Source organism: Calypte anna, chromosome 13, assembly GCF_003957555.1.
Source record: "Calypte anna isolate BGI_N300 chromosome 13, bCalAnn1_v1.p, whole genome shotgun sequence".
Lineage (NCBI taxonomy): Eukaryota > Metazoa > Chordata > Aves > Apodiformes > Trochilidae > Calypte > Calypte anna.
This window is the reverse complement of record NC_044259.1, coordinates 6,141,367-6,167,725: the sequence shown is the minus strand read 5'-3', so window position 1 is coordinate 6,167,725 and position 26,359 is coordinate 6,141,367. Positions and strand designations below refer to the sequence as shown.

General features: G+C 41.2%; 1 protein-coding gene across 6 annotated transcripts; it reads left to right on the top strand.

Moving 5' to 3' along the window:
* The first annotated feature begins 868 nt into the window (after positions 1-868).
* On the top strand, positions 869-25,574 carry CCNJL (cyclin J like). Of its 6 annotated transcripts, none has more exons than XM_030459485.1 (6): positions 869-888; positions 1,254-1,368; positions 12,624-12,834; positions 20,457-20,756; positions 21,573-21,732; positions 23,521-25,574. In XM_030459485.1, exons 2-6 carry the CDS (start codon positions 1,288-1,290, stop codon positions 23,966-23,968), a joined length of 1,200 nt encoding a protein of 399 aa, XP_030315345.1. In that variant the 5' UTR covers positions 869-888; positions 1,254-1,287; the 3' UTR covers positions 23,969-25,574. The 6 variants fall into 6 exon arrangements, with proteins under 6 accessions (XP_030315345.1, XP_030315343.1, XP_030315341.1 ...); XM_030459483.1 differs by having other exon boundaries at positions 873-888; positions 1,251-1,368; XM_030459481.1 differs by lacking the exon at positions 869-888 and adding an exon at positions 1,026-1,141.
* The last annotated feature ends 785 nt before the right edge of the window (positions 25,575-26,359 follow it).

Genomic DNA, 26,359 nt, shown 5'->3' with positions numbered 1-26,359 from the left:
AAATTTAGTTCTTTAAACAGAAAAGCCATTGCTAGGCCTTGTAGGCTTTCTCATGAAAATTCTTCATCCTTCATGGATCAACAGTGAGATTGGGTATAAAACGGTTTGTGTGGTGAGTTTCTTGGCTCCTGAAGTGCTAAGTAAGACTTGTTGAAAGATTTCAGTTCCATCTGCTCAAATATCCACTGGACTATAAACACAGCCCTCAGGAACCTGGGAATAAAGCTGCCTGTCAGTTTCTGGAATTCTTTGAGAATAAACCTTTTAAAGGATGAGGGTCCTCTGGGCTTCCAGTGCAAAACAGTGATTGACACCCTGTTTTAAAGTTTTAGTCAGGCTGAGATCTGATGGCAAACTAATCCTCCAGGTTCTGTGGCAGCAAGCCAGGGTCCTCCCATAGCTGGTGCTGTGCACTGCTGTGTAACAAGGATGAGACCTTTCCCAAAGGCACACGATGTGGGTTACATCTGAAGCACGGAAAAACAGAGGGAAGGGCATCCTCTGGCCTCAGCTCGGTGCCTGTGCAGGACAAAGTTGCTTTCTGGCAAGCTCTGTGAGAGGGAAACCTTGACATATGGCCTGAAAGGGAGCTGTGCTCCTGCCAGACTTGATGCTCAGACATAAGCAAGCACTTTTATCTATGGTTTCTGTCAGCTTAAGATAAGGTATCTTGTATTCAGAATCATAAAACATGGAAGAAGTCAATCTCCTCTGTTAAAACTGAGGATACTTACTGAGTGTGCAGAGCCTTCATTACTGGGACAAGCTTTATATTTCATTTCCTTGGGCAATTTCTCTTGCACCTACCCTTTCCAGTCCAGCTAAAAAGATGACTCAAGGCAGCAAGACCCAATCCAGCCTCCCCCGGGGTGCAGGCAGCGCTCCCAGGTCTTGCAGCTGACGGCCCGGGAAGGGGGAGGAACTTCCCCAACCAACCTGGGCCACTCGGCTCTTTTTGAGCTCCAATTAACCTGCGAGCAGCACCGGCGGAGGGGGCGGGAAAGCGGGGGCCGCGGCCGCCCCCTCCGGGTTCAGGCCACCCCGCGGAGGTTACGCGCCGCGAGCAGCGCTTCCGCTGGCGCCGGGTGGTGGCTGCGGCTGCCCCCGCTGAGGGGAGGGAGAGTTTTGCAGGGCCTGGGAGGTAATCAATAAATCAATAGGGTCAGTGACTGGGAGAGAAGCTGGTGGGGCGCGGGGGAGCCGGCGGAAACAGCCGCGGGAGACTTGTCCGGTTTGTTCTCCCTTCCCAGCAGAGCGGCCCCGTGTCTCGTCCAGACCTTTGTCTGGATGGGAAGAAAAAGGATGGAGGAGGAGCAGTGGTGGAAAGGAGAGCTGGCAGCGGACATCCACCAGACCCTGAGGACGAAGGTTGGGTCCCGCTTTGTTCCTTTCCCTCCTCTCCCGCACTTCCCTCCGCTTTTCCCTGCCCCGCAGAAACTCCCGGGCACCGGCCTGGGGCTGTGGAGCTGCCCGGGATGAGGCGTGGGGTTGGAAAATTCGCCTTCAGCGGGTCTCAGAGGTGCAGGCATGAGCTCTTTCCTGTGCTCTGCTTTTTGGTCGAGACTGGATAAACCCAAACCTGTGAAAACCGCTACCTAAAGATACCTGCCAGCAACTTTTCAGTAGCTTTAACTTAGCTGGGGTGTGGAGGACTCGTTGCGCTCAATGCCCCGTAAAAAATATTCAGCGTGTTGTGAGACCTGGAGAAACAACTTTACTCCTTTTCTGACACGTTTAAGGTCCAGTAAGAAGTAGGATACTGTTCCCTGGCAGAATGTAGAGGAGGTGAAAGATGTACAGGCGTGGCTCGTAATGGCTTTTCTAGAATTTAGTGTATCATTTACACGTGGTTTAGAAAACCGGTAAAACGTCCTGCAATAATCTAAATGGACCGCTTGCTGTTCGAGCTGATGTCCTTGAGCAGGTAGAACTAGGGCTAAAAGTTCGTTTACTTTTCCCATTTCCTTGGGTAGACTCCCAGCTTTGGAGGAGCTCTAAATACAGTTCGTAGAGTAATGTGAAAGAGCCCTCTGCAAATATTGATTCAAATATTGTGCACTGGGCTCAGCTTTTAAGTGACGAGAGTTATGGCCAGCAAAGTGAACACCCGGGACGTTCCGTTCCCTTTGTTTTCTTTACAGGTATTTAGCAATAAATGATGTCAGGTGATTTAATTGTTATCAGGTCTCAGGGAATGGGTTGGGTGGTTCTCCTGTCCTCCAGCTGAGGCAGCTCAACTGGCCCTGCTGTGGGGGAAAAATAAAAGGGAGAATCCAATTGACTCGGTGTTAAAAGGTGTGGGGATACTTTGATTTTATTTAAGTGTATCTGCTCTCTTTTTAAATTGACTATTTCATTCTTCAACCTTTCTGGGTGTCCCTGGCTTCCGATTGCTGAAATCTCTTCTTTTTATATAGGTACTGACCTAGGCCAACTAAGTGACAAGAACTATTTAAATTTAAAAAACCTGCAAAGAGGGAGAAGGGTCTCTGGGGTGCTCTCCTTTTTTCTGCTCTGACACAGGTCTTTGACTCTTTCTGCTTGGACAGTTTTTATACTAATTCTGCCTGCATTGTAAGGATTATTTTCCTTTTTGAAGGAAGTACTATATGAGAATCTGGACTGCAAATTTATTGAGGAAACATAATTGCAGCCAGACTTTTTTTCAGTTCACTTTGGGATTCCCCCCCCTCCCCCCCCAAGTAATTCTACAGAAAGACTTTTGAAGTGTATTGCTGAGGTGTTGGGGGGGTTGTGTGTTTTTTTGGCTTGTTGGTTTTTTGTGCGTTTGTTTTTTTTTTGTTTTTTTTTTACATCAGTATTTTGTGTAGAATCAGAATTTTCTGTAGAATGTTGTGGAACTCTTCAAAAGGATTCTTCTGCAGAATTTGGGAAGATGAATAGCTGTGAGCTTCGACCAGTTTTAGGGATGACTGTGGCATTGGCACAGAACAAATGAGGCTTCAGAAGTGGCACCCCCACCACAGTGTTAGTGTGTTTACATGTCAATACTGGAATAGAGAAAATTCAAGCAATGCTACCCTCAATCTTGAATGCTGTCACTAGTTTATGATACTTGCTGGAGAGTTCTAGTCTGGAACAGTGTGTGCTTCTGATCTTCTTGGGTGAGAATAAACAGGTCTTAGTTTTAGAGTGTGAGTCTGACAGAAAGGTTATTTAAAGATGCTTGTCAAGGAGGCTGAAATGCATGTTGCAGGCTAGCCCATGCTTTGAAGAACACACTTCAAGTTTGGGTTTAAGGTAAGGATTAAAATGTCCCTTATAATAATAACTCTTTTCCTAAAACAACTGAAGGACTTTTTTCACTTTTTCACTTTTTTCCCCAAAATAATTCAGACACAAATATAGGAGATGCATGCCTACTATGAAACAACACAGGTTCAATGTTAATAACAGCAAAAAATGTTATGCCATCCCTCCAATTGGATTTGGGAGTTCTTAATCTCATCAAAAGTTGGTGTCCTTTGTGACAGATGTTGTGTGCTGTATCTGATGGATATGTTCTGCATGAGACCAGACAGTGAATGTGTGTGGTACACCTGGCTTCTAATTCAGAGGGATGAAAGATGCTGTGAGGCTTTGTGGCTTCCCAAAGGCCATAGCTCAATGCAGATAGAATAAATAGCTCTTGAACTGTCTGACTAGGAAAATATCTGTGCTGTGATGGGACAGTACTGTGTTAGCTATTGAGTGTGCTGACCTAGTGAAGCAAAATTCTGCAAATGCTAAACGCGTCTTTAGACTTTAAATGAGAAGTTAAAGTATTCCCCTGCCTCAGGCCAGAACATTAAATTTGCTGCAACACTGAGGTAGGAAGGAAAATAAAACCTGGAGCCTGCTGTGTGTACCAGGAGTCACACCAAGCCAACACACACAAAGTCAAGAAAGGTGCTGCCTGTATGTACTTATTTCCTGGTGCTTCAGCTGCTTCTACAATGGCCCTAAGTTAGTGATAATTGAAAGGAACTACTGGTGCCAGACAGCTGATTTCCCTGTCAAAAATCAGAGCCAATGGAACTACTGCAACATCTGTGCCAAACTCTTCAGACTGCTTCAGGCGCCCTGGATACCCCACAAGTGTGGAAAGCTGATTTACAATTCATTGTTGGGGTGTTTTGTTTGTTTAAAATACTTTTCTCTAGAAGGCAGTCTGAGTGTCCCAGAAAAAAGTGGTATCTGGTTGCTATTCCTCCCCCATTTTGGCACTTCTGGTAGGACTGTATCCTTCCAGGATATGTCAATTTTATGCAATTAATGAAAATTTCTAGATCTGCCTGCATTTATTTCCCTTTTTTAATCTCTTGTAAAGCTGCTCAGAGCAGTCAAATTTTACAGGCTGTGTTGTTAGTGAATTTAAAGGGTTAATATTTGTAACTTGATCTTTTTAAAGGCAGTCCAATTTACTGTCTAAAGTTACTTTCAGCCAGGTGAGGAGAACTGATGCTCTTTCTGCTGAAAGCAAACAGTCCTTTGCAGTTAAGTAATAAAAATGTCTGAGTGATTTCCTCTAGGTGAAAGCTCCTCCAGACCTATCTCAGGTTCTGGTTCCTTGTGGGAGATGCATGTGAATTTGCTGCTACTTTTGAGTGTGCAGAACAGTAGTAAGGCAAAAAAAAAAAAAATCTTTATTTGTGGTTTTCTATTTGTGTATCAGTGGAATGTATCATAAATCAGTAGGGGCTGCTGCTGGCAGAACTGACCCAGGCTGTGTGAGTGAATTGAAGCAGTTCCTCTGTCCATCTGATTAGATGTTGAATGAGAGGGGAAATAAAAAAATATATTGCCTGTGTACCCTTCCTTATTGTATTGGGATCTTAAGTTTTTAGTGGAGATAGGGAAAGGAGCTCTCTGACTTCCTTTCTGAAGTATTATTGTGTCAGTTTTGTCTCTTTCTAAGATAGTGAATCAATGCTGTGCAATGCTGGCACTTCTCCAAGGGCCTGGTTAAGTCTTAAAAGAACTGAAGGTTGCTTAAAGTATGGGGGATGCAACCTTTCAGGTCTTGGAGAGATGGTTACAGCATGTCTGAAACGAGGAGTAATCAGCTGTTCCTTATGGCTGGATCTTCTAACAGTTAAAATCATTGGTCCCTCTGTGCTGTCAATGTGGCTTGTGCTAAGCACAGATGAAGCTGCTGTGGCTGTTTCAGAGACTTTCACCATTTGTTTCTGTGAGGAAAAACTGTTGGCTCCTACCCTAAGAGCACTGTCCTGACAGTTACCTTTGCCCCTTCCTTTGAGTTTGTGTGGCCAATTTGAACATTAATAAAAGCCCAATGCATCAGCGGGGCTCTACTATCAGGCCGCTCACAAACACACAACCTTTCTGACTTATTAATTGAACTGTAATCTGCTGCCTAGGCTTAGAAACACCAGTAAGTTTCATGTGAGTGGGTTTGTTACTGGAAGGCATAATGCTGCAGTCTTTGTCTGCACAGAGGCAAAAGGATTATTTCTGTTGTAGCATGATATTAGTAACAAAATTAAATTGGTAGCATACCTTGTCCACTGCCAAGAAGCATGCAGAGAGCTGTGGATTTTCAAGCTCCTATAAAATCAGGATAGTCTGAATTTTTCTTTGTAATTGTCTTCTTGCCTGCATAAATAATGTGTTACAGAGGAGTTAGCTTTCAGTGTTCTGTCATGAGAATTCAATAATTGTATAATTGTATAGAACAGGTCGATTTGGCACCTTTCTTCCCCAGCTGGAAGGGTGCTTGGTTAGAACACAAAACAGGAAGGAGTTACTCTTTTAATGAACAGCTGTTAATGGCCTGCTATAGATAAGCTTTCCTTCTATTTTTCATCCACAGGCATTTCTTTTTCCTGTTCTAATGGCAACAGCTTTACAGTATCTGTTATTCTTACAACAGGAATTTGAAAGGATCTGATTCAGGTCACTTACATTTCTGCAGTACATGCAAGATACAGCAAGCTAAAGGATTGTCATGGTTTTCAGTAGTTTACTGACTTAAATACTTAGTAGTCTCTTTCCTTTTTTTTTTTTTTTTTTAATTTTTTTTACTGGGGTGCCTTATGTTGACATTGCAAAGTGGTGTCCAGACTTTATGTATTTTCCCCTGTACTAAGAAGAATCACAGAGATCACGTTGAAACTTTAGTTATATACCTTGAATGGGTATTTTCTTCATAATTTGGAAGCTTTTTTCAGATTTCAGGTTAGGAGTGGTGGTTTATCATAGAATCATAGAATTGGCTGGGTTGGAAGGGACCTCATAGATCATCGAGTCCAACCCTTGATCCACCGTTGCGGTTGCTAGACCATGGCACTGAGTGCCACATCCAGTCTCTTTTTAAATATCTCCAGGGATGGAGAATCCACCACTTCCCTGGGCAGCCCATTCCAATGCTTGATCACTCTCTCCGTAAAGAAATTCTTTCTAATATCTAACCTAAACTTCCCCTGGCACAACTTAAGACCATGCCCTCTTGTCTTGTTGAAAGTCGTCTGGCAAAAGAGACCAACCCCCACCTGGCTACACCCTCCTTTCAGGGAGTTGTAGAGAGTGATGAGGTCTCCCCTGAGCTGCCTCTTTGTCAGGCTGAACAGCCCCAGCTCCCTCAGCCTCTCCTCATAGGGTCTGTGCTCGAGTCCCTTCACCAGCCTGGTTGCCCTCCTTTGGACCTGCTCCAGGACCTCGATATCCTTCCTGAACTGAGGGGCCCAGAACTGGACACAGTACTCGAGGTGTGGCCTCACCAGAGCTGAGTACAGGGGCAGAATCTCTTCCTTGGACCTGCTGGCCACGCTGTTCCTGATACAGGCCAGGATGCCATTGGCCTTCTTGGCCACCTGGGCACACTGCTGGCTCATGTTCAGCTTCCTGTCAATCCAGACTCCCAGGTCCCTTTCTGCCTGGCTGCTCTCCAGCCATTCTGTCCCCAGCCTGTAGCGCTGCATGGGGTTGTTGTGGCCAAAGTGCAGGACCCGGCACTTGGCCGTGTTAAACCTCATCCCATTGGAATCAGCCCAACTGATTCCAGGTCCCTCTGCAGAGCCCTCCTGCCTTCCAGCTGATCCACACTCCCCCCCAGCTTAGTGTCACCTGCAAATTTGCTGATGATGGACTCAATCCCTTCATCTCAATCATCAGTGAAGATATTAAACAGAACTGGGCCCAACACTGATCCCTGGGGGACACCACTAGTGACCAGCTGCCAACTGGATGCAGCCCCATTCAGCACCACTCTCTGGGCCCGGCCCTCCAGCCAGTTCTTAACCCAGCACAGGGTGCTCCTGTCCAAGCTGTGGGCTGACAGCTTTTTCAGGAGGATGCTGTGGGAGACGGTGTCAAAGGCCTTGCTGAAGTCCAGGTAGACCACATCCACAGCCTTCCCCTCATCCACCAGTCGGGTCACCTGATCATAAAAGGAGATCAGGTTGGTCAGGCATGACCTGCCCTTCCTAAACCCGTGCTGGCTGGGTCTAATCCCTTGCCCATCCTGCAGGTGCTGTATGATTGCACTGAGGATGATCTGTTCCATGACCCTGCCAGGCACTGAGGTCAGGCTGACGGGCCTGTAGTTTCCTGGGTCCTCTTTCTGGCCCTTTTTGTGGATTGGCGTGACATTCGCCAACTTCCAATCATCTGGGATGTCCCCAGTGAGCCAGGACTGTTGGTAGATGATAGAGAGAGGCTTGGCGAGCTCTTCTGCCAGCTCTCTCATCACCCTTGGGTGAATCCCATCCGGTCCCATAGACTTGTGGGGATCCAAGCATCTCAGTAGGTCACTGACTGTTTCCTTCAGGATTATAGGGGGGCTGTTTAGATTCATGTCACCTTCTATAAGCTCCAGAAGCCATCTGTCCTCAGGGTAACCTGTCTTTCTGATGAAAACTGAGGTAAAGAAGGTGTTAAATACCTCAGCCTTTTCTTCATCTTTGACAACTATATTCCCACCCGTGTCCAGTAAAGAATGGATGTTTTCCTTGCCCCTTCTTTTGCTGCTGATGTATCTGTAGAAGGACTTTTTGTTATCCTTCACAGAGGTGGCGAGATTCCGTTCACATTGTGCCTTTGTCTCTCTGATTTTCTTTCGACATGACTTAACTATATTCCTAAATTCCTCCTCAGTAGTTAGCCCTTTTTTCCATAATTGGTAGGCCAAGATCTGTGAGCTCTTGATTCTGTTTATATATCCAGAAACAAAAGTGGGTAATAAGGTTAAAATAATAATAGAGAAGTATGAAGTTCAGAGTAGTAAACAAAGCCTGCATAGGATAGTATTGTAACAGCTGGTTCTAGGTAGCTTTACTAAGTTTAGGTGTTTCATTTTGCTCCAGAAGTGAGAAGGTAAATTTACTGGCTCTCCACACAGTATGCAGCACTCTGGAGATGTGTGCAAGTAGCTGAGTATGTTGCAGCTGAGATGTCTTCTACCAAGAGATAGTGGAAGGTAGAAGCACAGGAGCTGTTGTAGGGACTGAGGAGATGTTGCATGTTTGACCTCTTGGACACAAGATCCTGACTGAAGTCCTAGAGCTCTGACATGGTCCAAAACCAGATTTGGTTAACAACTTTAACTTCAGAATCCCAAGTATATGCGTTAATGTTTCATTTTCCTTGTCAAAAAGCCTGAAAGTTTTTCTGAAATACCTTGATGTATTCCACTTCACTGAGAACTGATCATTATTAGTGTTATTTTATTAACATGATGTCGCATCACTTGACACTTTTGTCGCCTTGTTTTTCTCTTGACTACTTGTCACTTCATTATTAGTCTTATATCGGTGGGAAAACAGTTGAGGAGAAAAACTGGACAGAAAAAAAACGTGTGTGTGTAATATCTTGCCATGTTGAACAGCCAAGTACACGATGTGTATCAGTATCACTGATGAAGCTGAATGCTGGGCAGACTGGCCTGTACTGGAGGGACTGATTCTGTTAGGTTTTATTCGTCACTATTTCAGTCGCTGTTTGGCTGACCTAGCTGAAATGGTCGGCTGAAAGCCGAACCTTCAAGTGGTTGCTGAAAGCTGTAGTTGAGCTCTTGTTTGCCCGAGATTTCCTTTGGAGACGGATTCTGAAGTGCGTTTGCTCAGCCCATCCAAAACCATCCGAACCACCGCTGAAATCTGATTTCCTGAGCCCAGGTAAGGAAAGGTGCCAGGTGTTGAGCTGTGTCTGCAGCCGATGTTGATCTGCAGGCTGATGTCTGGAGCCTGGCTGTCTTTCAGATGTGATAGCCGAGGAAGGTTTGTCCTCTTTAACACCACTTAAAAATGTTTACACTGATTCTCTTTTGGGATATCTTGAACCTGGCAGGAGGTGGTGGCTTAAAAGTTGTCTGTGCCCTTAAAATCTCCGTCCGAGACTTCCTTTTCAGGTTTTGAGATGAAGTAGTGATCTCTTTAAATGCCCTGTTCTGCCTTTCTGGAGGTTGACTTTTCGGCTTGTGTCGGGTCTGTTTGGTTTTGGGTTTTTTTGGTTTTGTTTTGTTTTTGTGGTATTGGTGTATTTGTGTGTTTTTTGTTGTGTTTTGGGTTTTGTGAGGTTTTTGTTGGGGTGGGGGGGTGGGGTTGTGAAATTTTTTTGTTGTGTTTTGGGTTTGGTTTTTTTATTTTTGAGAGAGAGACACTGACCGCTATGTTGTGCAAAGCTTGTTAAATCATTTCCGACACACCTGTGAGACTCGTAAGTGCCGCCGCTTTTAGCATTTCAATGCTGCTCTGAAGCCCAAAGCAAAGTTCTTGAAGCAGGTACAGCTGACCAGGTCGAAGACAAGCAGAAGCAGCAGATGCAAGGGCAATTCCAGCAGACAGGACTCCATTTCCTTTCTGTTGCTTTACTGAAGATAGAGGAAAAAGATGTGGAAATGATTTGTTTAATTTTTGCTCCCCCAAAATTCAATTTTCCCCATAGAGTTATATTTACTGATCCTGCATCACTACAGCAAAGGCATTTTCTTTAATTAAAGGAGTAATATTTTAAAAATTAACTTATGCTAAAGAACCCTGTGGGGGGTTGATGGAAAGGGATGCATACACAGATGTGTTGGTAACTCCAACTTGTAGTGTTAAAATTTGTACCACTTACTTTCCTTTAAAAGGAAATCTCATCATGTTCTCATTGAACTAATCATTAGCAGCCTCGCATTGTGTGGTGCCAGGCCAGGCTCTTGCCTATAGGAAGATAACGATCCTGGATCAATTAATAGTTAGGAATTTGATCGTGTAAGAAAGCACAGCACGGGCTCTGTTTCTCCTGACATTAATCCTGAAGTTTATTCTCATCTGTGCTGTCAAGTGTCTGTATATGGAAACTCAAGTGGGTTTTTTTGGTGCACAAAGAAAGAATGCCTATCGCTTATGCTCTCTGCCATAACCAATTTAAAAATAATAATAAAAATTACTATATATATAAAAGCAGAAGTATTACAGGGGAGTAAATGTCTGTGTGAAACCAATAGCAGCATAATACTATTGGTTTAAATTCAGTGCTTGGATTTTGTAGCACAGTGGGATGAGTAGGGGTAGTTCTGATTCTGAGAATCTGAAGTTTGGATGCATATCTCTGGATCTCTGCTTTATTTTGAGTCTCACCCATTGAACTGTAATTTTTAGATATGTAATATTTTTTTACTAGAAGTGTAACTGGAGTTACATATATATACTTACTCTTTATTTCTTGCATTTGTTAAGATCTAACAAAAGCAAACTTCACATTAAATATATACATTGACCTCATAGCATAATTTTGCTGGGAGACTTAGCTGTCAAAACAAGAAGTACATATAAAAGAATAACATTTCAGTCTTCTACCAATCACCTAGAAGAACAAAATATTTTTAGAAGAACATTAATATTTGTTACTTGATCTTATGGTAGCTTGGGTTTTCCATAGATACATTTTTAAACGTTCTGTTGTTTTTACTGATGAAAGCACTGAGTTTGAATCCATTTCTGCCTGAACATTCGTGTTATGGCTATACTAAGAATTCCTGCTCTGAACTTGTGTGTGTCAGTGGTACAGACAGCTTGAAATCTCTGTACATAAGGCAATAGAAAAATCAAATTTATGGGCTTTTTCTGGGTATAAAACAATGGGGGGGAACATGTTCTATTGTCTCCCTGCTTTATAAATTGTTACTGGTGGGTGATTTCTTTATAATCCCCCAGTGGAGGCTGTCCCAGTTTTCAAAGGGCCGTTTGCCTGTCCGCAGCGTGTGTCCCTTCAGCCTGGAATGTGGGTTTTTTCATTGACTTTTAAAAAGGCCTGGGAAGCAATCAGCCGGAACAGCTCTCGGCTTGCTGCCTTTGTGAGCTGCTTCTCATCCCGGAGCCTCCCTGGTTTCCAGTTCTGTGCACCCCTCTGAGCCTGATTTTGTAGCTGTTTTTTCCTGATAAGTTGAACCTCCCCGTGGAATGTCTCCTCCGAGGGGATGAAAGGAGCAGGGGCAGCCCAGGGACTGTGTAAGGTGGTGCCGTCTGGAAATGGAGTAGCCAGTGGCAGATACTTTCTCTGAACACAATTTTTGAGGAAAAAAAAAAATGTTCTGATTTAATTAGTAGAATTAACAGCTATGTACTGCTTTGTATTCCACCATAAAACACACCTGTCCTGGAGCACCGTGCCTCTTCTGGTTTCTTTTCAAAGAAATGCAAAATGAAAATTCCACGTGTGTAATTAGTTTGAGATTTACCTGGATGAAATGACATTTCTCTAATCTGTGACTATCAAGATGTATTCAGCCTCTTTTAACTCAAGTCTGGCTGTGGTAACTGCATTAGAATATGACCATGTCTAAAGTGAGAAAGTGTCAACTTTTAAGTGGCTGCAAACCCGGGTGTAAAAAACCTTGCAGGTGAAGATGTAGCATAGTTAGACCAAAACTTATATAAAGTTTGCATTTTAAGTGGAAATCTTTATATTTTATGTGAACTGACAGTCTGCCAGTTCAATAATTGCCTTTCATAATGCTGAAATAGATTACTACAGGAAATAATGGAATTTGCAAATTCCAAACAAAATAGTCTATTCCAGACAAAAATAGACTTATTTAGAGAAGTCTAATTGCTCTCCCATGTTTTTTTCTTGTTGTCTATTTTTGTTTCTTGCTGCAGCCATGTACCAAGTGATTTTTTTAAATGTTTTTTTTCAAATGTTAGCTGTATCTTGTTTATTTCGAAGACCTAACCATTTTATTGACACAGGATGTAGTAACACTTGGGCAACTGGCAAAGAAGCAATATCAGAGGAATACACCTTGCCCTCCTTGCATATGAAACTTTACTTAACAGTCCAGTTTGGGTGAAAAAAATTAAGAAGGTGTCCTTCAGGAACAACTTTTATGGTCAAGGAGTTTACACTGTAGAAAGCAACAGTGAATTGTTCTTGGGTAAAATTAATTTAAAATGTTTGACAGTGTGTGTCTCATGCTCGTGAGGAAAGTGTGTGGACAACACAAGTGTCAGAAGTTAACTGGCTGTCAAAACTATTGCAGCCTTGGTTTCTGTGTCAATCAGTGCTGGAGCTGCCAAGCCTTTGCTACAGCAGGCGCTGGGTGTTGCTTGGGGATTCCAGACACTGGAATATTTTTTTCCAGTACCTTTCCTTCCCCCCTTCTTTTTTTCTTCCTTTAGGAGCTGAAGTTGCCGCTGTACAGGGCTCACTCACCACAGATGGGGCTGCGTCGCTACTTCATTGAGCTCCTGACTGCCCTCAGCAACCGGTGCCGCCTCTGCCCCACAGCCCGGCACCTCGCTGTCTACTTGTTGGACCTCTGCATGGATCGCTACGATATCACTGCCAGGCAGCTCTACAGCATCGCCGTCGCCTGTCTGCTCCTTGCAAGTAAGCTGCCTGCTAACTTGGAAAATACTTTTTTTGGCGGATTTTTTGTTGTGCTGGTTTTTTTTGGCTTTTGTTTTGGTTTGGTTTTTTGTTGGTTTTTTGTTTTGGTTTGGTTTTTTTTCCTAATTTTTAAAGCTTTTTTTGGTTTTATTTCTTTGCTCCTTTTTTTGCTTTTTTTGCTTTTTTTTCTTTTTTTGCTTTTTTTGCTTTTTTTGCTTTTTTTGCTTTTTTTGCTTTTTTTGCTTTTTTTGCTTTTTTTGCTTTTTTTGCTTTTTTTTGCTTTTTTTGCTTTTTTTGGCTTTTTTTGGCTTTTTTTGGCTTTTTTTGGCTTTTTTCTGCTTTTTTGGCTTTTTTCTGCTTTTTTGGCTTTTTTCTCTTTTTTTGGCTTTTTTCTCTTTTTTTGGCTTTTTTCTCTTTTTTTGGCTTTTCTTTTTCTTGGCTATTTTCTTTTTTTGGCTTTTTTTTCTCTTAGCAAACGTTTTCTTTGTATATAATGTGCTCTTTTCCCAGGTGAGGAAGTGTTAATTTACCAGAGAGGTGTTTTTCCTGAGAGGTCAGACACGTTTAACTCAGGCTGGTGCAGAGGAGGGGAGAGGGGCTGAGGCTGCTTTATAAATGGTTGTGATACTGTAACCTTCATTTCAGACACATCAGACTGAGTGTTCTGGTAGCCTGGAGACTGATGCCTGCTCAGAGGGTGTACTTCAGATTTTAAATGATCTCTTGCTTTTTGGTTTTTTTTTGGGGGGGTAAACTCATAACAACAAGAAGCCTTGCAGCATTGCTTATGGTTGGTTGGTTAAGTTTGTTTTGTTTTGTTTTAATTTTGTTTTGCTATTCTTTTCCCAAGTGCATGGATGAATGTTACCTTCAGGAAAAGATAATAGGATTTTCTTTAGATAAATCTGACACTTTGAAGTGTACTCTTCTGTTTTTTCCTGAAATTGATGTTTTAACAGTTCTTCTAAGAACATTTCATATGGATTTGGAGGAAAAATTCATAGCTATGGTTTACATTTCCAGTGCTATGCAGATGAAAACAGTTCTGCCAAACTTATGAATTGGTGTGAGATAAATGAATTGCTACCCCAGTAGGATCTAGGGCGGATAGCTAACATAGTTCAGTATGTAAGATGGGAAGGGAGCTGGACTGTGAAAAAGCTTTCAAGACTTTCCGTATGTAAATTGCTGAAGTAAAAAGTAATTTTAGGTCACCTCTGCAACAGTGAAACAAAAGGAAGTTCACAAACTGTTCTATGATAACACTAGAGAGAAATCTTTGGCCACTTCAGCCTATTAAAAAAAAAAAAAAAAGGCAGTTTGCTTAAAAGAGCAAGCCTATGTCTAGTGAGCTAACAAGTGTGAGAATATTTCTAAAATTAAGGCTAGAGCGACACAAAAGCATGTATACATCTGATCTGGAATTAAATCATCCCTTCCAGGAAAAGAAAAAGGTCTATTACCATTAAGGCAGCTTTCCTACCAACATGTAGAAAACATTGAAAGTTGCTTCTGTCTTGGATCTAAGGAATCTCAGACTTCTCTTTTTCCTTTACCTACAAACACTGCCATTGCCTTTTTTTTGGTAGTGTACAGCAGTAGTGCTCTTGTGTTGGAGAATATAGCATTTTGCAAGATGTCCTTTAGTTACTTGTGGTTAATTTCTCTTGATTCATTCTAGAAATGCATTTTCAGTGGCTCATCAGTTTATCCAGTATTATCCAAATCATACTGCTCCAAACAAATTGCACTAACAGCCAAGTAATGTTCACATCAGGTTTGCTCTGTTGGGAGGAATGTGTACGGGGGAGTTGTCTTTCAAGTCATCCAGTTGTTCACCAGCAGGGAGATGGATGTTTCTGTGCAATGTATGCACAGTGTGATAATTCGAGAAGGCCTCTGGAAGTTCCTGCCAGAGTTTAGCTCCTCAGAACAGCTGTAAAAGCTTTGAAGTTAACTAATGTCATCAATGGTTATTATTTCCTCTGAGTCAGTTCTGAAAAAGATTTATAAAATCTGGTCACAGTTATCTAGAGGTCAACTGAAAGCTTTTGGTGGAGGGAAATTTGCTCAAAACCGTGCCAGTTACTTTAGAATGTCTTTAGAATAGTCTGTCTCTTTTCACTTGCATTAAGGGAAACTTTATGATCCAGAATCATAAATTAAGCGTGTTTTTGTAACAGAAAGATGTTGGCTGTTTTGGCTGAGTCTGCTATTAGAAGACAGAGTAGCTCTTCCTGAGGTCCACCTGTGGTGATACAAGAGGTCACAGGCGTTCCTGCTGCTTCAGGATCCTTAGTGAAGGAAGTGGTTTTGGCTGCTCCAGACAATCCAGCTGTCTCTTGCTTGTAACAGATGAGTGGTTGCTCAGGTTCACTGCTGTTAGGTCAGAGAAGTGCTGGCTTTGGGTGAGAAGCAAAGCTGGGTAGCTGGGACTGGTGATCTGCAGGCAAGCAGGATAGTTACAAGGACACCTGCAGAGAAGCTGGGGTTGCTGTCTCTGAACCAGGCTATGGATGGATGGATGCTCACTTTGCCAAGAGAGAATGAGTGGAAATGTCACCACTTCCATCTGCCCCCAAAGCACTGACTTCCTCCAGATAAAATAATCTGGCTGATGCTTTTTCAGTGGGTAGAATGACCTGGTTTAATTAACACTTTGCTTGAAGAACATTCAGTTCATTCAGCCTGCAGCTGAGATGCAGAGGAGCACTGCTGAGCAGCACCAGGTTGTAATGCTCTGAACTGCACCTTCATTGGGCAATTTATTACAGAAAATTATTGTGATAGTTTAAAAGAGCTCTAGCCCTAAGTGTTCTGTTAGAAAAAGGGATTGTGTAAAGGCATCTCACCTACTTTAGAGGTATTGCTTGGTTCAAATTGCCTGCTGAAATCTGTGCAGGCTGCTCAAAAGTAGATCAGAAGCACTGACAGAATCCATCCAAATGGTCCAACTTCAGCAGCAATAAATTCTGAGTGGAGAGCAAGCACCTGGGCATTGAGTCTTAACCTGCTGCAGCAGTTTCTTCTGTGAGTTTTCTAAGTGTGGTATAGAGGCCATCCTGTTAAGGTGTCTCAGTTTAGATAAAGAAGTGCAGCTTTTGCTTGTTGCTATGAAATCATAGCTGGGTCTTAAAAGCTGCTGGTTTCTTCCCTGAAGAGCCAACCCTCTTCAGTAGCAGGTGCTTCAGTACCTGAGAAAAGCAGCATCTCTGTGAGCCATTCATTTGCATTGAATGTTCCAGCAATTCTAGTTTTTGTTTCCTTCAAGAGGGTTCTGCTGCTATGGAGACATGAAAACAGTTTTTAAATTAGAGTATTGTTTTAAGCAAAGCCTGCTTGCTCTTTAGCACATCCAGTGCTGCATTGCTTCCCTGAGTGCTTGGGTGCTTCTCATGGTTTTCCTGGCCTTATTTTTCCCAGCTCCTTAATCTGCCAGTGGATTCTCAGCTGCTGAGTTAACTCAGGACAATAAAAAAAGTTGTTTTTGCTTAGTGGGCTGATTTTAGGGAATGGCTAATTCTTTATTGCCTAATTCCCCAGTGACACTGCAGGGCTGTTGTCAGATATCAGGTAGCTTTTCCACTGGACTGTGTTTTGTGACTCACTTTCCATTTATTTTCCTACCTTCACAAGCAGGTAACTGTTCTGGCAAAGGCAGGTGAGCACTTATTTTCAATAAAAGATAATCATGGATGTCAATCCAGAATATAGATTTGTGCAAAATTAAGTCTGTAGTATTTTTTTTTAATTTCTCTGTTGCTGTAAGGTGTACAGAGTATTTTCTTCAGTAATTAAAATTAACTGTAGTAAGGCATTAAAAACTAAGGTGCCTTGAGCAGAGTGGTTTCCATGTGTGCTAATTATTGTGCATGCACAAAAAATCCTTGACTGTTCACTTTGCAAGACACTGCAGAAAAAAAGGAATTAATCAGGTTATCACTAAAATAGTCTGTCTTTCTTGCCTTGCTTAAAGGACAGAAGCTGTGTTTGTATCTGCAGGTGGCATGGGAGATCGTCTCAAAAATTAGTGACAGCCTTAGGAAAAAATACAGGTAAATAAAGAAAAGTTGTCCTTCAGCTTTGTAAATAACTGTAGTTCTTTAGACTGGACTGGGTTTGCTGGACTGGTTTATCCTTCTTATGGATTGATTTTAATTGTTTATGGGACAAAAAGTCCTTAAACTTTAATGATTCTTTAAAATGGCAGCTCTTTTTGTTCCTTGGTCTTTTCAAGGACTCTGAAAATGTAATAAAACAAATTGCCTGCATGTCCTGCTTTTGTGTTGCTACCCATGCAAAACCCCAGGAACATCACCTACCAAAGTGCCAGAAATCAATCTGAGCTTCATGCTGGGTAGCTTGGTGCACCTACTGACTCTTGCCTCCTGCAGTGGATGAATCAGTTCTTCAGGGCACTTTTGATAGCAGTGATGCTCCTCTGAAAACATCAGTTTTCCTTAGTGAAAAGCTGGCATGGATTGATAATGTGACAAATGGACTAACGAAATGCACACTTTACAATTTAAGCCTGTTTCCCTTGATAGGAGGGCCTACTCTGCCCTGCATTCATCAGATCAGAAGTGTGAATGTGTTACTAAAAGCATTCACTTTTTTTTTTTCTTTTCTGGGGGAATATCTGATTGTAGAATTCAGAGTGGGACAGAACATGATCTAAAGTAGCTTGGAAAATCTTTGCATCATTAATTGCAGTAATACTACACACTTCAAATGCCCCAGACTGCCCACACCTATTTAGATTTTACAAAAAACTTGTTCACAAATGTAAACCTACATTGCATGTTGATCATATTTTATTCCTCCTATTGACCTCAGTGGGCTGCCTTGTATAAAAAATTGCAGCATTTATATACTACTTAAAAATCAGCATCCCTTTAAAGGCTTATGATTCTGTTGCCTGAAAACAAAACTTTCTGAGGGCAATAGTGACATCTAAGTGGTTTGTAAGGAGCTGGGAAGGATGCAGCAAACTTTGAGTGGCATTTCAAAAACATGCAAATGACTCCTACACAGTTATTTCCCAAAGCATGATGTTGATAAAATAAGCATTGTTTGGTCAATACTCCACTTGCAACCATCTTGTCTGAGCTTTTAATGTTCTTGCAGCATTTGTGCTGGAGATCCTGGTTCTTTCAGCATCAATGTTGTGCATAGAATCTGTTTCTGGTGGTTTCTGAAGGCAGAAAAATAGGAATTGTATATTCTGGTATCTTTAAATGGGGGAAATATAGGAACTAGAAAAAGACATGCTGAATTTCAAAAGCATGTTGAAACTTGTTCTTTCCCATCTTGCCTTTGATCTGTTTGATGTGCTGAGTGATTGAACTCACTTTTGCTGTCTTCTTCAGAGTTCAATTTAAAAATAGGTGAGAAGTGTTTGGTAAACTTGGAAGCAAAGTGTTGAAGTCAAGGTGGAACTGGGAAAGAAAACACAATTGATTTGCTTGTATGTGGCTTTAGAAAATGGCTTGCATTCAAATCTTAGTTTATTTGAAGTGAAGCTTCAGAGTTGATTTCTCTCCCCCTCTTGCACTCTTAACTCAGCTTTGGATCCTTTCTTCTTACCTAGCTATGTGTATACTCAGTGACTCCCATCTGCTGCAGTGGCCACTGTTCTCTACCATTAAAGCTAAGAACTAGTGTGTAGAAAAGCAGAAGGTGGACAACCTTCTCATTATCTGCATCACTAAATTACCAAACTCATTATCTGCATCACTAAATTTAGTTATTAATTTTAACTTGAAGGGAAAAGTTATTTTGATCAAGTCAAATAGCTTTGCCTTACATTGTTATAGTATCTTCCCAGCACTATCATGCTGCCAGTTTGCTCTCCAGACTACAGTCTGACTTTTTTAGACTTCCAAGGTTGTGTGGGAAGAGAAGGAATTTAGAGAAGCCAGAATGACAGATCTCATCCTTAGTCTCCTGGGCATGCAGTGATTTCTCCTCATTCTGCTAGCATGTTCTTCAAATTGCTGTATCAGGCTGTGGCATCACCTTGTAGGGGGAGAAAAACAAAGGGTTAATTTTCCTCTCAAATGTCATTTTTCAGTTCTAAATTCAGGAGACAGGGAGATTCATGAACATGTGTACAGACTCCTGAATTGTAAGGGATTTTTCACTGATATTGTACCCACAATCCTTTCCTGTTCTACTATGTGTGATTTTTCTTTTTCATTGTTATTGTTACACTCTCTTATGAGGAGGTGGCTGATAGATTACACTTTTAATGTATTTCATATCCACGATACCTGAGCAAGTTCAAAGATGGAAAATCAATTTTCAAATGGTTAAAAAGACACATAAGCTGCTAGTAGTACAGAAAACTGTCAGGTTTTTAATACACTGGAGACACTTTGAATAGAATTGCTATCCTAAATGGACAGCAAGATCTTATTTCCTTTGAATTTTTTTTTTTTTTTTTAGTGCTATACTGGTTGTAATTGTTTTTAGGTTTGTTGAGAATGCTCTGAAGCAATGTGACATGCTAATACCTTGTCAGCTGGGCTGTGCTGGTAAAGGGGGACTCTTGCAGAGGTAATGGAAAGCTGACTGAAGTAAGAATCAATCATGAAATATATGAAACAAAGGAAAAATAACTACAGATTCCTTTTAAGTAGTTGAGTTAGGATTTTGCAGCAGGGCTGGCTTTTTAAGCTGTACTGGAAATTTGTTATTACTGGCAATTGCTTGTTGCTAGCTCTTGAACAAGGAACAGCTGGTTGATAGGTCATTTTTGGCTTGATAAACCAATTTAAGACGACATAATTGTTTGGAGGTTTTTTAAGTTTGCAGCAAATTAACACTGATGCTTTATTTACTCAGAACTAATTCCATGAATTAAATCTGATATTGGATGTTTTTTATCAAAGAAGAGTGAATAGAACAAGAACCTGGTTTTCTGCACAGAATCAGAGCACTTCATAGTTAATGGTGAAAAGAGTCATTCTAGAGATGCTGTTGCAGTAGGCTGATAAATAAAATTTAGAAAAAGGTGCAAATTTGCTTAGCTATCTTGACTCTGAAAATGTATGCTCTTTTTTAACCCTATAGAAATGATTTATGTTAATCACTTGGTTACAGTGTACTTTTAGCCTTTCAGCAACCTTCAGCTAATGAGGCCCTCCAAGAAAGGAAGAAAGAAATGCAGAATTCTGCAGCAGTGAGGGCAGAGGTGGTTTTGCCTGAGGGTTTTTAATGTCTTCATTTATGTAGCATGTACATTTTGCTCCCATACCCAAAGGAGCTTTTTTTTTCCCCTCACTATTAGTTTTTTTTCTTGCCGTATCTTTTCCATACTGTTTGATTTCTTCACACTTCACTGAATGGCTTTCAGCAAACTGCTTCCAGTTATTGTCAGAAAAACTAACTGTAATCCTAATGAGTTTATAGTCTTGGTTCTGGCAACAAACAAAACCCTAAAAAGGATATAGGAATAAGTAGGCAAGTCTCTTGGCTTCTTATTTGTGTCACTCTATTTTCTGTCCTTCTTTAAAAAGCTCCTTTTATCATTAGACTTTCTGAGTCTAGGAGTGTTCCTTGCTGGCTTCTGGACAGTCAATCATTGGTAAATATTAACTGAGAACCCTCTTTTTTGGCAGGTAAATTTGAGGAAAAAGAAGATAAAGTTCCAAAATTGGATCACCTAAATAACTTGGCATGCATGTGTAATGTCAACCTGGTACTGAACAAGAAAGATTTGCTTAGGATGGAAATGCTGCTTTTGGAAAACTTCAACTGGAACCTCTGTCTACCAACACCAGCACACTACATTGACTACTACCTCTATGCATCCATTGGAGAGAATGACCTTCATAATGGATGGCCCATCACCTCCCTGACCAAAATCAAAGCTTATTTGGAGAAATATGCGTACTATTTCCTTGATTTCTCAGTGCAAGGTAAAAAGCTTTGCTTTATGCTAGAGTGATCTCCCATTTGGCAAAAGACAAAAATCTGAACAAGATAAGGGCTTTAAAACATCTCCTAATCCAGACTGTACAAAATTATCTGTACATAACCTTTTCTCTGTGCAGTTCTTTCATATGGCAAATGGTGCAGTGGGCTTTCCTTGTGCAGAAGCTTTATCTCTTTTCAGAAGTCTCTAAATGACATCAATTTTTTTCATCAGCTTAGAAAAATAATTGGAGAGACTGTCAGAAATGGGGTTGACCTTATGATCTGCCACAGAGTATGAGCTGCTGTCAGTTGCAGACATGATATTCTGCAGTTCAGTGTATGAATAGTTTTAATATTTTTAGAAGGTCTTGTGGTGCAAGACATGACATGTTGAAAATGATGGGGCTTTTAATGATTTGGTTTTCAGCATCACTTCCAATATCTGCCCATGTGAGAGGCAGTAAACTGCAGCATCCTCACAAGCTGGTTTCAACACTGATGTAAATGTGTGTGTGATTGCTATTGTTTAACTTCAGTTCAGTTGAGACCAGTCCACAAATTTCAGCATAGTTTATTTCATGGCTTTTTCTAAAATGAAAGAAACTGTAGTGAGGTTTTGATAGTACTTACAAACAAGTAGTACAGAAATCTCAGTTCAGTTTTGAGAGGTTTTCTGGTCATGAGTTAATACTCTGAGAAGCATGGAACAAAGCTGAGGATTTAATGTGGTCCTGTTTTGCCATGTATACACATAATAGGCTCACTGCAGTAGTTAGTAAAAATATATTCCTTGATTTTTAATTTTTTTCTTCTTGCAGATCCCACTTTCCTCCATTTTCCTCCATCTCTGACTGCTGCAGCCTGTGTGTGTGCCTCAAGGATCTGTATGCAGATTTCTCCTGCCTGGACAACAGAGCTTGAAGTGCTAACATTTTATTCCTGGGAACACCTTGCTCAGTGCATTGAAATGATGCTCATGTAAGACCAGAAAAAAAAGTAACCTGTTTTTCCTCTTAGGAAGATACGTTCTTAAGTAATTGTCAAAGATAATAAAATATTACACTGGTAATCTTGCACCTTCAGCTTGAGGAAAGTACTTAAAGGAAAAATCAGGTCACTTTACTAAATGTTGTGTTTTAACAATAGTCACAATGTGCACAAAATGCACAATTTAGTGTTTGCTTTCCTTTACTGGTTGTCTGTTTGACTGGATGGAAGCTTTTTCAGGTGTGTGATTGTCACGGTTTAACACTGGCCTCGCAATTAAACTGAGTAACAGACGCTCTCTGTTAATCTCTCTCTCCTCCTTGATAAAGAAAGGAGAGAGAATAAGGGGGAGAGACTTATGGGTTGGAAACTAAACTACACAACTTTAATGAAACAGTAATGATAAATAGGAAAAATGACTAAATATATACAAATATACAGGAAAATGGAAACCACATTCCTCTCCCCTTTTACCCAATAACTCTCACGTCACCACCGAGGCTGCAGGGCAGCCCTGGGAAAGTCCAGGCTGGACTCCTGGAGTCGGCAGCAGTCGGGAACTAGAGGCAGGAACACACAGATATGGGCTGGCATGGATCAGGAGCACAGGCAGAGGAACGGATGGAATCCTTCCAGGATGCCAGGTGAAGGAAGGGAAGCAGGAAAGGCAGGAAGGGCAGGCAGCCAGAAGCTGGAAGCAGGGAATCATGGCTTGGCCCTCGTGATGCCTCAAATTTATACTGAGTATGACGTATATGGGATGGAATACTCTGTTTGGTCAATTCTGGCATCTATCTTGTCTGTTCCTCCCCAAAGGAGGGCTGCAGGTGGTATCTCTTTCTTCCTTCTGGAGGGTAAAATGTTCTCATCAGAGCTGAGCAGTGTCCTTGGCTCTGCATACCAGTCTCTAGCAGTAACTATAAACATCAAGTGTTATCAGTCCTAGAAGCACACACTGTCTGAGAAACTTGCTGTTAATTTCAGCAAGTGCAACTACTTACAAGAGTCTTAGCTAAAAGCAAAAGTACAGGACAGAAAATCACTGGATTCCCATCACTGTCCCAAACCAGGACAGTGATGAAAGCTTTTTTCCCTTTGTTTTCTCACTGTCTCTGCAATATACTTGCTACAGAGAGTCACCATTTATCTCTAACATTGAGAACACAGTAGGGAACTGTGTTTCAGAACTATTCTTTGCTTTTTCTCCAGTAAAGGACATGACTGTGAGGCATAAATACTGGTCTGGTATGTAAACACATACAGTCTTAACAGAACATCAGAAAAGTTTAGTGGAATTATTTAGGTTGGTAGTGATGGTGGGCCTTAGAGCTAACTTTTAAACAAGGCCAACTGAGGTTAAATCAGGTGGTGTCTTCTAGTTTTGACTGTCTCCACAGACAGACTTTGTCACCTCTGGGCAACATGTTCCAGTGCTTCACTGGTCTTGATAATCAAAAGTTTCTTCCCAATATCTAGCCTGAATTACCCTTGTGCAGCTATGCACTTTAGTGCTCTGCATAAAACTTTGACTATTTTAAAATGTTTTTGTGCTGTGGACACAAGGTTTGAAGTTCATCAGTATAAATACTTGATACAAAACGATCCATAAACCTGCTGGTAGTGTGCAAGTATCACAGCAGGATGATTAGAAATCAATTATAAAGGATTACCATAAATGGCTAGGGCCAAGAATCTGATGATGTAGTCTGTCTGGTGAAAACTTTGAGATATATGCAAGGTCTGTGAATATAGCTGATAAATCTTAACTTATTTTTTCAGATATTATGGGAATGACATCAAAGAAGCTGGTAACATAAAAAAGCAAGTAACAATCCAACATCAAGAACAGGATGTAGTGGGAGACCTGAGCCATCAAGCTACTACTCAAGTTCTCTTCCAGCATTATCGCCCTTTGGTCCAGCACTCAGCTACTTTTTCCCATTTCCAGTCCCCAGTGCAAGATCTGTGCTCTGCTTATCGTAACACTTTACAGGCCCCCAGGCCCAGCAGTCTGCTTGCTGGGAGTACTGACAGCTCACTGCACTCCTACACAGCTCTTCCAGACAGCCTTCAGCCAGCTGCCCAGACTCTGCCCACCCAAATGCCCGTTGCTGTGCAGGTGGCATTAGGAACAGAGCCCAGACACTTTATTTCCATGGCTTATGGCAGTAGTTACTTCAGTGGTCATCATTCGTACATGGCTGGGTGTTTGATGGATAAATATTGACAGGAGGAGAAGGTGAGAGGAATAGAAGCTGAAGAAGAGATCTTGTGTGTGATACAAGATGTGTATCTGAATGAAAACTATGAAGGAATTGAATCCTTGTGACTTGCTCATTCCAAAAACACTAATCTGGATCCACTGATCTCTGGAACCTGGGTGCCTCTCTGCCAAGGACTTTTCCTTTGGCTCTCCAAGACAGAAATAGAAGTTCATTAATATACCTCACTTGATGTCACTTTAAGAGGCATTTGCATATAAACCCTGTCCAGTTTACTTCCTTCTGGTCTTCAGTTAGTGACTTGTCAGAGTTGGATGAAAGCTTATGTTGAAGAGTTATTTTAGGCTGGAGCATCTGTTGAATTTTTGGCCAAGTAAGAGTGTACCTAGAGGAAAACACAGGGTTCCTTCCTTCTCTTCCAGTGATGTTTTACTTGAACAGTGGCATCTTATGCTACTGGAAGCTTCTGCTAAAATATACTGAACATTATAAAAATATCAGTTAAATACATTTAAAATGTCAGTTAAATGTGAACTTCATTTATGCAGAAATCTGTGCATAGAACACTTTCATTTTCTTTAAGCAGGAGTGAGAGTTCATGAAGAAGACTTTAGAGTGAAAGGAATAAAAAAAACAACCCATAACTAGGCCAGAGGACTATAAGATAATTTTTAACTTAAAATCTCTTGTAATTTAAAAGTGGTGCTGCTGAACAGAGTTCTGCCTTCAAGTATTTTAGAAACAAAACCAAAACTTTAAATCGTCTCTTAAGTCTTTAATGTGATGCTGCTTTTGAGACTGGGGATTATTGTTAGTAATATTGTTCATGAGCTCTATCAGGGATTTTATGTTACTTGAAGAAATCCTCTTGGAATAAGTCCTGCAAGGTTCACTGCCTTCTATTACTTTGTGTTTTGGGGTCAATGACTTGTGGCAGTAGTTTGGGTTCAGGACAGAGGAACTGGTGTTAGGGAGATGGTTAACCTCACTGTGAAATTACTGTTTGGCTGCAGTGCTACACAATGCTGACTTAGGTTTGGTTTTGGTTTGTTTTTTTTTTTAATAGCAGGTTGGAGTTCTCTTGGAAAGTGTAGCTTGTAAATTGAAGATCATACTGCTTTGTAATGAGAGACACACCTACTGTCACATAGCTGAAGGTGTCATTTTCAACTGGAACCAGAGATAATGGTTCAAAAACATGGGATTTTTTTAATGTTAATGTAGATATATACAAGATATGGTCTTCTGCAAATGTGAAACTTTAGTTTTGATATGTGCAACCACTACTATAAATGTCTTTGAAGGCAGTACTCCTGGTTTGTCTTTTATCTGAAGGATCTCAGGACAACAATACAAGAAATGTGCAATATGCTTTTGCTGACATGGGTCAATTTTTTCAAGTCGTGTCACAGTGCTGTCTTAAATTATATTTTTTAGAGAACTTTTTTAAAAGGGTGTTTTAGGGTAGAGGGGAAAAATTAGCCTGCATGCTAGTGTGAGTTTGTGTAACTGCCTTCTGAAAATGCAACTTTCAGCATCTTCCCTTCAGTGAGTTAGAGCAATCTTGTTTTAATTTTTATTAAAATGCAAACTGATAAAGTGTTGGTGTATATAAAGAAGTACAAAGTGGGATGGGGAGATAGATGAAGAAACAAGAACATGTAGAGATGAGGTATGGCCATAAAATAATATATCAGAACAGATTGTTCCAGCTCATGTGGCCAGTGTGTCTTGGGGGTGCCATCTTACCTGAGGAGACTGAAATGCTGAGTAGGAGAATGCAGTTGTAGGTTCAGCCTTTTCTAAGCAGGAATTGCCACTGAGTTCTAGGTTTTGCTCATGCTGTTGTATCATGGATGGGGTTGGGGCAGAACAAGTCCAACAGCACTCTGAAATGGAAGAGATTTATGAGAATTTGTGTTGGTCTAACAGTGCTTTGATTGACAGCTCTCTTCTGATGCTTTATATTGTGGTGGCACTTCCACACATTTAATTTCTAGGTATTTCATGTGACTTGTGGAAACACACTTCCTCAGGAAGAGTGAATATAGAAGAGATCAGCCAAACTAAAGACACTTTTCTGAAGGCTTTTTGCCATAATTACTTTTGGAGGGAAGTGCATGCAAAGTTTATTTAATTTTTAAGCAAGTTAATTTTAATTAACTTTTAACTAATTAAATGTTTAATTTTTAAACAATTTTTAACAATGCATAGCATCCTACTCCATGCTTGTGCTGCTTGATGCTGTCAGCTGCAGCAGTCAGAGATTAGAATTAGCTTCCCTGACAGATTTTAAAGAAAGAAAGGCTGCTGCAAAAGCCAATGCAGTGAAACATGGCATACAAGATGGGGTGTGGCCATAGTTACTTCCTTATGTGGAAGGATATTGCAGATTT